At 38.4% G+C, this 13,705-nt stretch overlaps 2 protein-coding genes across 2 annotated transcripts in view; one reads left to right on the top strand and one right to left on the bottom strand.

The window, feature by feature from the left end:
- The window catches only part of LOC137033105 (complement C3-like), a 31,946-nt gene extending 27,552 nt beyond the window's left edge, over positions 1–4,394 (bottom strand). Inside the window, exon 1 of the mRNA XM_067405218.1 lies at positions 4,314–4,394. Coding sequence (XP_067261319.1) covers positions 4,314–4,384 — 71 coding nt within the window. The 5' untranslated portion in view covers positions 4,385–4,394. The remainder of the gene's footprint in view (positions 1–4,313) is intronic.
- Positions 4,395–7,130: 2,736 nt separating this feature from the next.
- cldnd1b (claudin domain containing 1b) lies at positions 7,131–13,656 on the top strand. The gene is made up of 5 exons (XM_067405051.1): positions 7,131–7,219; positions 7,960–8,414; positions 8,535–8,642; positions 12,203–12,340; positions 12,452–13,656. Exons 2-5 carry the CDS (start codon positions 8,144–8,146, stop codon positions 12,670–12,672), a joined length of 738 nt encoding a protein of 245 aa, XP_067261152.1. The 5' UTR covers positions 7,131–7,219; positions 7,960–8,143; the 3' UTR covers positions 12,673–13,656.
- The last annotated feature ends 49 nt before the right edge of the window (positions 13,657–13,705 follow it).

Below are 13,705 nucleotides of genomic sequence, written 5' to 3'. Positions count from 1 at the left end.
ATATCACTGTGCATTTTGCATGGTCTGCTTTATCGGGTTCTTATGAAGTAGACACACACAAGGTTAATTCATGTGTCATGTTAACAGTCCTGTTTAATGGTGATAGAGAGGATCTTTTCGTCGACTGAGAATCCAAAGACTTGTTACTGAGTTTTTTAAATGAGCGCATGCGTAAGAACAACCCCCCTCCTTCACAGCTCATTTCATTTCCCAAAACTCTTGCACGAGTATCAGAACACGATTGTTTACCAGCGGTATTCGCTGTGTCGTGTTTTTTGGATTCATTATGTCGGACTCACCGCAGGTAACTCATAATCTGCAGTTGTTACTCCTGTCTCCTGACAAAAACATTGCATGCAGCGCCTGTGGAGTGTGGAAACTTACTGGAGCGCACAGCCGCGTAAACGATTGGCGGATGTTTTTGAGGCCCTACCTCGTGCACAGATGATGTATATTAATAGTATTCCTTTCAGTGCACCTAATAAATAGTCTTTTATCAGTTAGTAAAGACAGTTTCAAGTAATATTGCAAAAATGTATAAAACAAAACATCCTCTTTAGCACCTTTAATTCATGTGTCATGTTAACAGTCCTGTTTAATGCTCAGAGTGAATTCCTGCCCTTACGAAAAAGAAGTGTGCTATTAAGTATACTTCTTTTAAACTAAAAATAAGAAAGTATACTTTCAGTCTACATTTTATGTACTTCTCAGAAATATACTTTATGTACTTCTGAGAAATATACTTAAAATTGCACTTAAAGGTGCTCTAAGCGATGTTACATGTTTTTAGGCCAAAACATTTTTTATCACATACAGTAAACATCTCCTCACTATCCGCTAGCTGCCTGTCCCCTGAACACACTGTAAAAAAACGTGGTCTCTGTAGTCTCCACAAGTTCCGAAAACGGCAATAAAAACAAACTGGTGCAGCCTGGACCACTTAACATAATAAACATGTTCCAGCCAGTAACCGACAAGAATGATTTTAAATGCGCGTTCATGACCATTTCAGGAAGCACGGAGGGGAGGGGGAGGGTCTAGCTAGCCTCTGTTTTGTTTGACAACACTTCGAACGTCAACAGAAAGTTACTCTACCCAGGATCGCTTAGAGCACCTTTAAGTAGGCCTATACTTGACTTATACTGATAGAAAAGTCTAAGTACTTTTGGTCTTACTTGGAGTAGATTGTTTGAAAATATTGATTTATAAAGAAAACAGATATATTCCTAATTCTGAGTATCTGATTTTTTTGTGTAGGCTAGTCCACTGGTAGTGTACATCAGGGGCGCCTGCAGGATTTTATCTCAGGGTAAGATAACGTTTTTTTTTCCTGTCCGCAAACGCTATTGAATCATTTATTACGTTGATGGGAACTATCTACTATCCACTCTCTGAATTGACTGATTGATCAGTCAGATTGTCCTAGTTTTGTACAGCAGCAGCAGCATGTAAATCAAATTCAAATTTCAATTGAGTATCAACAGTTCAGAATGCTAGCAGACATACAGTAGACACTGTGGGCCAGATTTACTAAACGGGGCAAATTAGCTTGAGAGCACAATTCCACAGATGCGCCGATGGGAGATAGCAACATTGTGTCTGCCCAGATCCGGCCCACATCTGGCACATGTGGCATGATGATCTGGCCCACATGCTGCAATGACGGTCCTTATGTGGACCATTTCTGTTTGCCAGATTCACAAGCAGGCCACAGCAATGCCACATGTCAGCCAAGAGCAAAGAAATAAACCTAAACTGGACCTTATCTGAGCCACAAAATCTGTGTATATTAACTATGGAGTCATCTCAGACTTAATAAGCCTGATAACAAGCAGAATCACTGAAGGAAAGAAGAGAACAGAAAAAGAGACGAGCAGAAACTCAAAAACTACAACTGACTTCAGCCACAGCCTTAAGCCGGGATACAATGCACGATTTTAGAAATCCTATAAGATCATTACTTTATCACATTGTGTGGCATGGATCTATTAAACTTGGGTAGTATGCATGACTGTACAACGATGACACCTGTTGACTGGGAGGCTACGATGCAAGTTTCTATAGAAGAATAAACCGTCATTGGCCTGCACTATTGGTAAACAAAACACCATGTTGAATCACACTTTGGCAGTTGTAGTTTTTATGTATGCTGAAAAAAGGAAGCAGCGAGAAAAGAAAGGAAATAAGCTTGAGGTAAGAAGTTTTGCACTTTATGTCGCGTTGATTTTTTATGTAGCATTTGGCTGGTCAGTAGACGTAGGTCGTAGCAGCAAACACACTGTGCGTTGATCATGCTGAATTTCTGACACTGTCAGAAAATTATCATGGCTCTTTGGTCGCAAGGGGACTCTTTGGTCGTCTGGGACAGCCAAAAATTGTGCAGTGTATCCCGGGCTTTAGATGAAATCAACAGTAGATGAAAGACATTAAATCTCTCAAGATCTCAGCAGAGGAGGATTAAACAACTCCACAAACAGCATTACCAGCTTCACTTATTACTAACCAGATTGACTTTATTTATATTAGAAATCTATAAAAGTTGTTATTGAGAATTAACAGGGGTTTAACTCTAATGTGTTTCATTCAAAGTCATCAAATTGGTAATTAGTGTTTCCATTTTTTTTCTGGCTGCTGTGACAGTGTGTTTGTTAATCACATTTGCGGTAGCAAATGATCACCATCATGGTGACTTCAAATGAAACTTTCCATCATCGAATCTTTAGAATCAGGTGTCACCACTAATGGTCAATCATCACTTAAAGGGGCTCTATGTAGGAATGACACCCAGTGGTCGAAATAGGTACTGCAGTCCAAATTCAATATATTGTTTGCCCCACCCCCTCGTTCAAAGACGCGGGTGGCCAACTTGATTTATCTGTGTTTTATTATGCTGTTTTTCATAGAGATTTTTAGACGGATGCAGAGGCTTTTTGGCTCAAGTAGATTCTGCAGTTCTCTGACCCAGTTTGTTTGCTGGTTTCCATGGCTGCAATACACTGTGTTTTCCACCAACTGGCAACCTGTGATGTCGAAATACTATTGGATAGACTGGCAGCACACGGTTTCTCACAGACCAAAACAAAGACAGACATTCCAACACGGAACGCATATTTCAAAGTAGAATGTCTGGCAGTAGCATTGTGTTTTTGAAAAACAAGTAAGTGAACTTAGCCTGTTTCCTAAATATCTGCAAACATATTGGGGTATTTTTATAATCACTTAATTATCTCATTAACTTCAACACTGATTCAGTGTTATTTTAACACCCTGTAGTGTGGACACATATGTACACTGAGGGGTGTTCATTTAAAGGTCCCATTTTTCGTGGTTTTTTGAAGCTTTGATTGTGTTTATATAGTGCAATATAACATGTGTTCATGTTTCGCGTTTAAAAAAAAAAACAGTATTTTTCACATAATTTACTTATCTGTATACCGCTGTTTCCACTGTCATAAAAACGGGCTGATGACTTCCTTGTTCTATGAAGTCCCTCCTTCAGAAATACGTAACGAGTTCTGATTGTGCCAGCGGTTCCTGTGTTGTGATTCGACAGCAGCTTAGCGCTCCTTGCCCGGAAAGGTCACGCCTCTTACCATAACGTGTGCTGCACATAGTTTTACATGTGGATTATTGTGGTGTTGTGCCGAATGAACACAAAAGACAATAATTCCCGAGAGACTGAACTCTTTAATCTCCACAAGCAGCGACAGAAAATGTACAACGTTAGCACTCACTCAGAAGAGTACCTCATACGGAAAACAGCCATATACATAAACATAGTCCCCTCTTGTGGCCATTATGTGCACTGCAGTCCAACATTAACTATTGCAGTAAGGATACCACAATTATAATTTTCGGGAACCGAGTTAAACATAAATTGTAACCATTGATCTCTAAGTACAGCGTCCCTGGGAAGGCCAAACAAAGGTGATTGGACTGCGGGATGAAAATAACAGTGTTTCGTCGACATGGCGACAAACACACTCTACAAACGCAACTCTTGCTCCTCTCCGTGGGAGCGCAACAAGACCACTCCCTCTTTTTTGTGTATTCCTGTGGGAGGAGGTTAGTCAAAAAACTGTTTTAGTGACGTCATTAAAGAAGGAAGTAGAGGGATGTAGTCCAAACTGGCCGTCCAATGTAGGCGACTTCTGTTAAATAAAATATCTCGCTTGGCATTGAACAACAACTAACTCTAACAACAACATTACACACTAACTAATGTTTGAAACATGGGATCACGAAGAACGGGACCTTTAACACTGGGGATTTTGCTGTGTAACTCTATGAAAAATGATGTGTTTAATACTCACAGCGGGTCAGAAAGTGTAAGGAGGGGTGAGGAGAGAAGAACAACAGTCAGCCACAGTAGCTTGACGTCCATCTTGTCTGTGTCTTTTCCTGTGTGAGTGTCTGTGAACCTGCAGCAGCTCAGATTTATACCCGCCCCCACCACCCCTCAAAGTCCAAACTGCTATTTCTCTCTCTCTATTTGTTTGCATTCATTTTATAAATAAACTGACACTTCAGTTCACCAATCTACAATCTAACTGTATAGCAAGTAATATGTATGTTTTGACTGCCGTTAACTTTTCACATCCTTATGAGATCTTTACGAATCTCCAATGTGATACACAAATAACTGGTTTTTATTTTCATATATTTTATAAATCAAATATAAATTAAATCTGTTGAATTCTTTTAACAAATAGACTCTAAACAACTTGATTTGAAGAGTTAATAGCAGCCAAATTCAGATTTCTTGTAAATGACCTGCAAAAACCTGTTGTGTAAATTCAACCTTTGGTAAATTGACTGCTGCTCTGTTGATATTTGACTAGTCGAAAGAACTCTTGAACAGCATGAAAATATGCCAAAGATGTACATCACATGTGCTTTTGTGTAAATGAGATTTAAACGCTCCAAATCAGCCCTGTGATGGATTGGCCATCCATACAGTTTTTCCCTGCCTTCAGCTCGAGATGACTCCAGCAACCCTACAGGACAAGCAGTTTGGAGAACGGATGGATGTTTCAAAGTTCTTCATTCATAGTTGTAGTCTGTGGATGGGACATGGGACAAGAAAGATTACTAAATAACCCTGCCAGTACTTCTATCTTGAGACAATAGGCTATTGTACAACACTGGACATTATTTAGAGGTGCAATATTTAAGATTTTCTGTCCGCTAGAGGTCGCTAGAGGCCTATTCAAAACAAAGGAGTCGCTTGATGACGGCAAGTTTGAGCGTGGAATCTTGGGACATGTGGTCTTCACCTCACAGCCAGTGGAAAACAATTGAAATAGGACTCGGGAAGAAATCATGTTCATGGATGCGATTATTAACGTTACTATAGTATGAAGCAGAGCAGGACCGAGTGTTGTGGAGCTGAACGAGGCCGCTGGAGCGATTGCGCAACACACGCCTCACGAGCAGAGGAACTTTTATTATGCCACAGTCGCTGGCACCGCTTCCACTTTCCCGGTCAAGCGTATGAGGTAACACAGCTCTGTTTATGGTATTAGATACATTTGAGTGTGTTGAAAATTATGTTATATTACTCTGTGCGTTCGCTCGGCGGCTGCTGCGAGACACTTGTTTGAGACACAGTGCAGTAAGATAGATCGATTTTAGATTATCATATTAAATGCTGGATGGCTTGTGTTGATAAAGGGAATGCAATTAATTTTAAAACATATTGTATGATGGAGAAAATGCTGTATTACTGTTACTAAAAATAAAGCTGCATCTGATTATGCTATGTTAGCTACTTCACAAAATAGTGTTTTTCTCTGAGGCATGGTAAAGCACAGTACTCGCAAAAAATAAAAAAAAATTAGATTTAAGACTAAACGTGTTGAGATATATAACAATTCGTTTTCTGTCTATAAATATATCAAAACAGTTGTTCCCTTGTCTATTAAAACATGTAATATATTAAAGCGTCTTTGGTGTTTCCATGGTTTCTACAAAATAAAACCGGAAACTGAGCGTATGACGGCTGGTATGACGCAATTGACAGGCGACTCCTCACAGTTGGAAACATTTGGGATATTCGGTGCGTTCCAAACGGGATATATCGCCCTCCAAAGAGCACTTAGGAGTGAAAATAATTATGGCCGCCATATTGAAGGGTAGTTCCAAACCGAAGTGCTCAAAACTGGCCACTTCAAAGGGCCCTTCGGAATGAAGGATTTCAAAGGGTACAACTTATGGACACTTCGGCCCCCCATGATCCTTTGCACAGTGAAGTTGTTTGACGTCACAGAATGGGAACAGGAGGTTAGGAGTTCGATTTTACCTATAAATGTATAGTATTTTTCTATACTACTGCAATATTTAAACAAGTTCGATTTGGTACATTATGGTCAAAACGACAGGTAAAAGGAGCTGTAAAAGGAGCTGTAAAGTATTTTTTTTGTTGTACAATCTTCAACAACAAAAAATACTTTACAGCTCCTTTTATCAGTCCATTTAAATGTTTAAAATACATAGATACAATATACATGGTGCGATAAACCTAAAATAAATAAATACATAAAGTAAGGTTAAACAAAGGGTGCAGCTTGCACAAGATGACGCTGAAGTGCGTTCCAAAAGAAGAGTTTTTTTTATCCCTACACCCTTCATCCCTTCGAAGCTCTCACTCCGGAGGGTAAACCCTTTGAAGGGATTAGGGCATAGGGATGAGCCCTTCCGAATGGAACGCAGGGTCTGTAAGTACTCGAGTGAACAAAACGTATAACACTTGCCTAGAGGATTTTGAATATTTTACTGCAAAATTCTTACATATTGCACCTTTAAGTTTAGTATGATATATATTTTTTCACAAATATATAAATATAACAAATTAATAATCTATGATAAATTAGAATACAGAAAATAGATATTATTTAGAGTGCAACTGTGCACAAGTTTATAAATTGGCAAATAAGTAGACATTTAAAATCATTTAATGTTTTAAAATATGATTAAATCAATTAGATAAGAAATTAATTATAATAAAAAAATTGTAGATAGCAATGAACTCTATTTGGCAATAGCAGTCTATCGATACAGCAGGACTCAGATTGTCTAGCAAGTTGTATTAACCTATATTCGTGATGTGCACTGACTGCTGCTCGCGCCCGTGCTTACGGTGCTCGCGCGGATTGAGATTTTGTTGTGCCGTGCGCGCGCATTCGTAGTCGTAACCGGAAAAGGAGTCGTCATCAGCGTGGTAAGTAACAATCGCAAGCAGCTTCTATAGGTTTAAACAAAAGCTTTCGGGTGTTTTTGTCCTAAATAGGACGTTTCATCAGTATTAAAAATACAGAACACTCAAAATTTACATAGGTTGTTTTTATTCGTCAAAGTCTCGAGTATATCGCTAAAAACACACACCAGCCTGTTAGCTTTCATGCTAGTCAACAACCAGTCAACAACACAACGTTAGTGTATGAAATAGTAGTGAGCTTTAGGCTATGAAAAAAAAAAAAAAAAATTAAATATCGAAAGAAATGCCCTTTGAGCATTTAAATGCTGCCTGAATTATTTTATTATCTAGTTTTATAAATAATAAAGCTCATCGACCAGGTAAAGAGCACTTTCATGCAAGGAGTTTTGTTTACTTTTATTATGTTAAATAAAGATGACCAGAACAATAAAAACATTTTAAAATATTATATATGTTATAAAATTTTGTTGTTATATCACTTGAAGTCTAAAGTCAACTTGTAAAGTGACTAACCACAGTTTATTTTGTTGTTATAGGAAGTTTAGTGGCTTTATATCTGAAATAGATAGACAGTTTTGGTTATGAATATCTAGCTACTTGACTAAGTGATTCAAAACTGGGAGTGTCTTTGGCAAACCTTAGCAAATCCAACGACTTATTCTTCCAGTGTATTACCTTGGTATCTTGTAAACATGACTTTGTTTGAATTCTTTGTGTTGTAATCACACTTCTCTCCATTTCAGATGATACACTTCTTTGGATTTCAAGAAGGATCATGTCCATGGAGATGAGATCTGACTTTCTGTGATGGGTATCATAGGAAGATGAAAAGAAACACCAAATGATATGATTGTCCTCCTCACACTCGTCTACTAAAGAGTTCATTGTTGGCCATCTTAAAGTGTTTTATATTACAACCTCGAAACCATGGTGGACAACCGCTATGCCACGGCGCTGGTCATCGGCTCTGTGCTGAGCCTGCTTGCCACTGTCTATCTCTCTGTTGCCATGGGAACACAGCACTGGTACCAGTACCACAGTCAGCCGGCCAGCAATGATGCCAGCAACGGCACATTCCTGGAGGCTCTGCAGCGGGACTTTGAGGACGTGGATGAGAGTGTCTACAGTGTCGCTCTCTTCCAGCTGAATGGCACACTGGGTCTCTGGTGGCGTTGCATCCTCATGCCCAAAGAGCAGAGTAAGGAGAGGATGATCGAATTTGTAATTTATGATTAAGTATTTATTATTGTTAGTTGCACACATGGTTAAAAACTGATGCCAACTACCTTTTCTCGCTCTCTGCTTCCTTCTTTACCAGATCCGACAATGGTGACTAAATGTCACACCTTTACTTTGGCTCAGCAGTGGGAATCGAAGTTCAAACATCCTGGAAATATTAACAGCGGAGAAGATCTGCTGCGTACCTGTAAGTCCTGACTCAGTTAAGTTTTTAATGTTTATTTCATTCACTATTAATTGTTTATTTTCCAGGCACAGTCCTAATCAGATGTGTGTGTTTTTTTAAAGTAAACTGAAAGTCTTTCATATGTAGCAGGGCTTGACAAAAAGGACTGCTTAAAGGCCTGGTGTCAGTGTGAAAGATTCTCAGGACAGTTGACAGAATTGTCACCTGCCCAATCGGGCCAGTGATGTGTCATCACGAAAGTTAATCATTTGCACGTTTTTAAGTCTTGCCATTTTAAACATTCAAGCGATTTTTAATCATTCAGATTCAAGTGCAACAAGATGCGAAAGAGAACTTTTTTTAGTTCACCCAAAAATTACTCATCCTCATGTCTTTCCAAACCTGAAAGACTTTCATTAATCTTCTGAACACAAAATAAGATATTTTTAATGAAATCTGAGAGATTTCTGTCCCTCCAGAGACAGCGATGCAACTACCACTTTGACGTTTTAAAAAGTTCATAAAGAGATTGTTAAACTTATCCATATGAATCCAAATTTTCTGAAGAGACTTTATCGCCTTATATGACGAACAGATTGAATTTAGGCTTTTATTCACATATAAACATTGATCAGCGAATATAAACAGAAGTTCAACCTAACCTGCTTGACGCACGAGAGCTAACCTCTTGGGAAAGCTCATTGGTTCTCGCACGTCAAGCGAACATTAGAGGTGTGAATCTTGCCTCACGATTCAATTACAAGGTAACGATTTGATCACAAAATGATTCTCGATGCATCACAATGTATCGTTTCCATCAGTTCTTTTCTTAATAACATTACTGTATTAATAATCACAATATAGCTATTTTTTATTTTATCAAAGTCACAAGCACGCGCACCGTAGCGATCGTCTGCAAGCTGCGACATCATTATAAATAAAAAGGAAACAAAAACCTTTGTGTTGTTTACATTATATGCACTTGGGCGCCGATTGCCAACAAAACACAGGCATCTGATGCAGTTTTACTCACCGCCTGCAGTTCTGACTCATGACTGGGATTTATCGCTGGGACTCTGTCTCAACTGATCTGCCAATTCAGTGTCGAACTGGGACTTGCTTACAAAACATTCGTCACCAAAATTCCTGGAGCAAACAAACATACGTGCACAACTCAGTTGCTTCCCCGGAAAAACAAACTGCATCCACTGTTCCCTTAACACTGGGTTCTTTGGGAAGCTGAAAAAGGTTATCTTTCCCTCACAATCAAAAACACACTTCTTGATATTGTTGAAAAATCTCTCAGCTTAGATTAAGCCCCCCTTTAAAAAAAGAACAAATGAAGAGTTTCGTTGCAAAACGAGATAAATCCGTTTTTAACATTTTTGTCAAAACATGTTTATTATTATGTTATCATGTTATTATTTTGTTTTATGGTGCTACTTAGCTGTATTTTTTAAGTTATGAAGGTTTAAATCAAAACAAACCAACTGCAGTTGAATTGATATTAATTGGAATGCACAACCAAAAAACAAGATTTTTGAAAAATTAAAAAAATGGATTTATCTCGTTTTGCAACGAAACTCTTCAAATAAACAATAGAACAAATATAATATTAGAAACAAATTAAATGATCAGTGGTTTACTTTTTTCATTTTACATCTAAACAGAAGCATTCAAGTAAGAAAACAAATAATCAAATGTGAAAATCACTGCATAGTCTTTAGTGTATTTATTACAAATAAATTGATTATTATTAAACGACAAAAGTAGTTCAATCAAGAGCAGTGAGTGATTACCTCTTTTATTTGATTAACATTAATGAGACAATATGGCCTGTATATTAAAACCTACTGTATCAGGATCTAATGTTGCACATCAGATGATTTTCCTCAACAGTTAACCAAATGTTCATTTAAGACATAGCAGATTGTTTGCGTGAATACTCACCAAGACAGATATTTTGAAATACTGTAATTCTGTGTATATTGGGATTGCGCGCTGTCTGAGAGTCGTGTTTGTGCACGCTTCAGATGTCAGTCAGCGCAAGTAAGAGGATTTTCGTGGCTTATCACTCTTAAAGGGTTAGTTCACCCAAAAATGAAAATTCTGTCATTTATTACTCACCTTCATGCCGTTCCACACCCGTAAGACCTTCGTTAATCTTCGGAACACAAATTAAGATATTTTAGTTGAAATCCGATGGCTCTGTGAGGCCTTCATAGGGAGCAATGACATTTCCTCTCTTAAGATCCATAAAGATACTATGGTTCAATATTAATATTATAAAGCAACGAGAATATTTTTGGTGCGCCAAAAAAAAACCAAAATAAGGACTTATTTAGTGATGACCGATTTCAAAAAGCATCCATTTCAGGAAGCATCAGAGCACAAATGAATCGGTGTATCAAATCTGCTGTTCGTAGCACCAAAGTCACGTTTTTTCAGTTTGGCGGTTTGACACGCGATCTGAATCATGATTCGATACACTGCTTCAGGAAGCATCAGAGCACAATGAATCAGTGTTTTGAAATTGGCCATCACTAAATAAGTTATTTTAGGGTTTTTTTGGCGCACCAAAAATTCTCGTCGCTTTATAATATTAATATTGAACCACTGTACTCAAATGAACAGATTTAAATATGTTTTTAGTACATTAATGGATCTTGAGAGAGGAAATGTCATTGCTCCCTATGAAGGCCTCATTGAGCCATCGGATTTCAACTAAAATATTGTAATTTGTGTTCAGAAGATTAACAAAGGTCTTACGGGTGTGGAACGGCATGAAGGTGAGTAATAAATGACAGAATTTTCATTTTTGGGTGAACTAAGCCTTTAATATTATGAGGCGACGAGAATACTTTTTGTGCGCCAAAAAAAAAAAAAAAAAAACTTTATTCAACAATATCTAGTGATGGGTGATTTCAAAACACTTCTTCATGAGACTTCGAAGCTTTACAAATCTTTTTTCGAATTAGTTGTTCGAAGCTTGTATCAAACTGCCAAAGTCACGTGATAGTAAACAAGGCTTTGTTACATCATAAGTGTTTCGAATTACAATGATTTACGTGACTTTGGCAGTTTGATACATGCTCAGAACCACTGATTCAAAACAAACTAACCCTTTAATAACTTTCAACATCAAGCACATCCGCACTTTACTTTCTCATTCCTGCATGTCCCTTTCGAAACCAAAACCAAAAGTGCTTTGCTTCTGATGGACATACTTAACTTTATTACTATATAATGAGTGTTCTTTATTTAGCCTTCAATAAAACAGTACATTAATATGTATGATAGGCCTTTGTAATTACATTTTTAAAAAAATCGAATCCTTTGTTTTAATGCGTCGATGCAGAATCATTCACATCAGCTTCATGATGCATCATAAAAATGATTGTATTACACAGCTCTGGCGAACATGCTTGAGCTACTGTTTACCACACATTTACTACTGTTGAATGTCAACAGTAAACATGTCATTCACCTGATTCACCTGACAAGGTGAACTACTAGTTACTACTAGCTGTGGTATCAAAAATGGAATCATAGATGTTTGTTTGTGTTGTGTGTGTCCTCAGACCTGTGGAAGTGTCAGTTCCTGTTGCCGCTGGTCTCTGTTGGGCTGGTGTTTCTCGCGGCATTGATCGGAGTGTGCGCCTGTCTTTGCCGCAGTGTCACTCCCACCCTGTTCGTAGGGCTGCTGCATCTGGTGGCCGGTAAGACAGTAGTACATTGTGGAGGGTATGGGGGTAATCACAGCTAATAAGCATTTTCCACAGCTCACCAACAAAGAAAGCATTACATTTTAACATATATTTTGCTCCCAGGCCTGTGTTCCCTGGCCACCGTATGCTGTTTCCTCATGGGTGTGCATCTGCTACATGACATATCAGACCTGCCAGAGGGCATGGTCTCCTCTCTGGGCTGGTCCTTGTTTTTGGCCGTGGTCTCGTCTCCGCTGCAGATCATGGCTGCTGCACTCTTCATATGGGCTGCGAGGAGTCACCGCCAACACTACACTCGAATGACAGCCTACAGGGTTGCCTAAGAAACAAGAGGACTGACTATAGAGTTGCTCTGATAGAAAGCACACAGCTGTGTTTGCTTCAGCAACTGCTTTTGCCACTAACCTAGCTGCAAAAGTTATGAAGGAAACAGTCAGAACACACCGCCCAAAGTTAGTAGCGCCATCCACTCATAGCACTCTCCTGTGAATACTTGCATCTCTTGAAGGATCTTCCTACTATATAACTGCCTTTTTAACCACTCTGTTAGCATCTTCGCTGTTTAAGATGAGAAACTAAACCTCTCTACCACAGCCAATCAGACTCTTGCATCTATAAACAGTAACACTATACAGTGGTTCCTCGGGTGTCACTGTTTGTTTAGTCACATTTTACCTGTTGACTAAACTTATTTTGATGTTTAGTTTAGTTTCATATCCTCCTTGTGTTTTAAAAAACACCTGTGTTTTTATTCGGCCTGAGTTGTAGCTACTCGGTGACGTCGTGAAGAGAACGCTTTGCAATCCCAAGATGCAGCAGGGTTTTGCCTTGGCCCGAAAGATTGTTTGCATCTGTCATAAGCAGTAACCACTCGAGCCTTTTGTGTTTTCCTGAACGTTTGTTGTGCTTATTTATTTATTTTTTTTCTTGTGCTTTGCATTGGTTAAACTGTTTACCATATAGTTTCTCTTTGAGAATGTATTTCATCATGTACATTACACTTGTTTAGTAACTTTGTTTAGAACCCAATTATAATGTTTTGTGATGGTTCAGGTAGCCATTTAAAACCATCTCAGCTGTGGTTTATATACTTACTTGTACTTCATTTGAAGTGTTTAGCTGGTGCACAGTGTCTGATTTTCACCGTAATGTTCGACACAGTTTACTGATTTTTTCAGACGTTTTGCGTAGAGTGATTTGACAGCAAAATTACTTAGGCGGTCCATATAAAGCCAAAATTAGCAAAAGGCACTCAAAAAACACTGGCGAAATTAGTGCAAAATTTATTTATTTTTGTCAAATGATGTGGGCAAGTGTCTTAAAACATCCAGTTACTGTCGTTGTTCATCATGTATA

The sequence above is a fragment of the Chanodichthys erythropterus genome, chromosome 12 (genome assembly GCF_024489055.1).
Source record: "Chanodichthys erythropterus isolate Z2021 chromosome 12, ASM2448905v1, whole genome shotgun sequence".
Classification (NCBI taxonomy): domain Eukaryota; kingdom Metazoa; phylum Chordata; class Actinopteri; order Cypriniformes; family Xenocyprididae; genus Chanodichthys; species Chanodichthys erythropterus.
The sequence above is the reverse complement of the archived record's forward strand: the minus strand, read 5'-3'. Positions and strand labels throughout refer to the sequence as shown.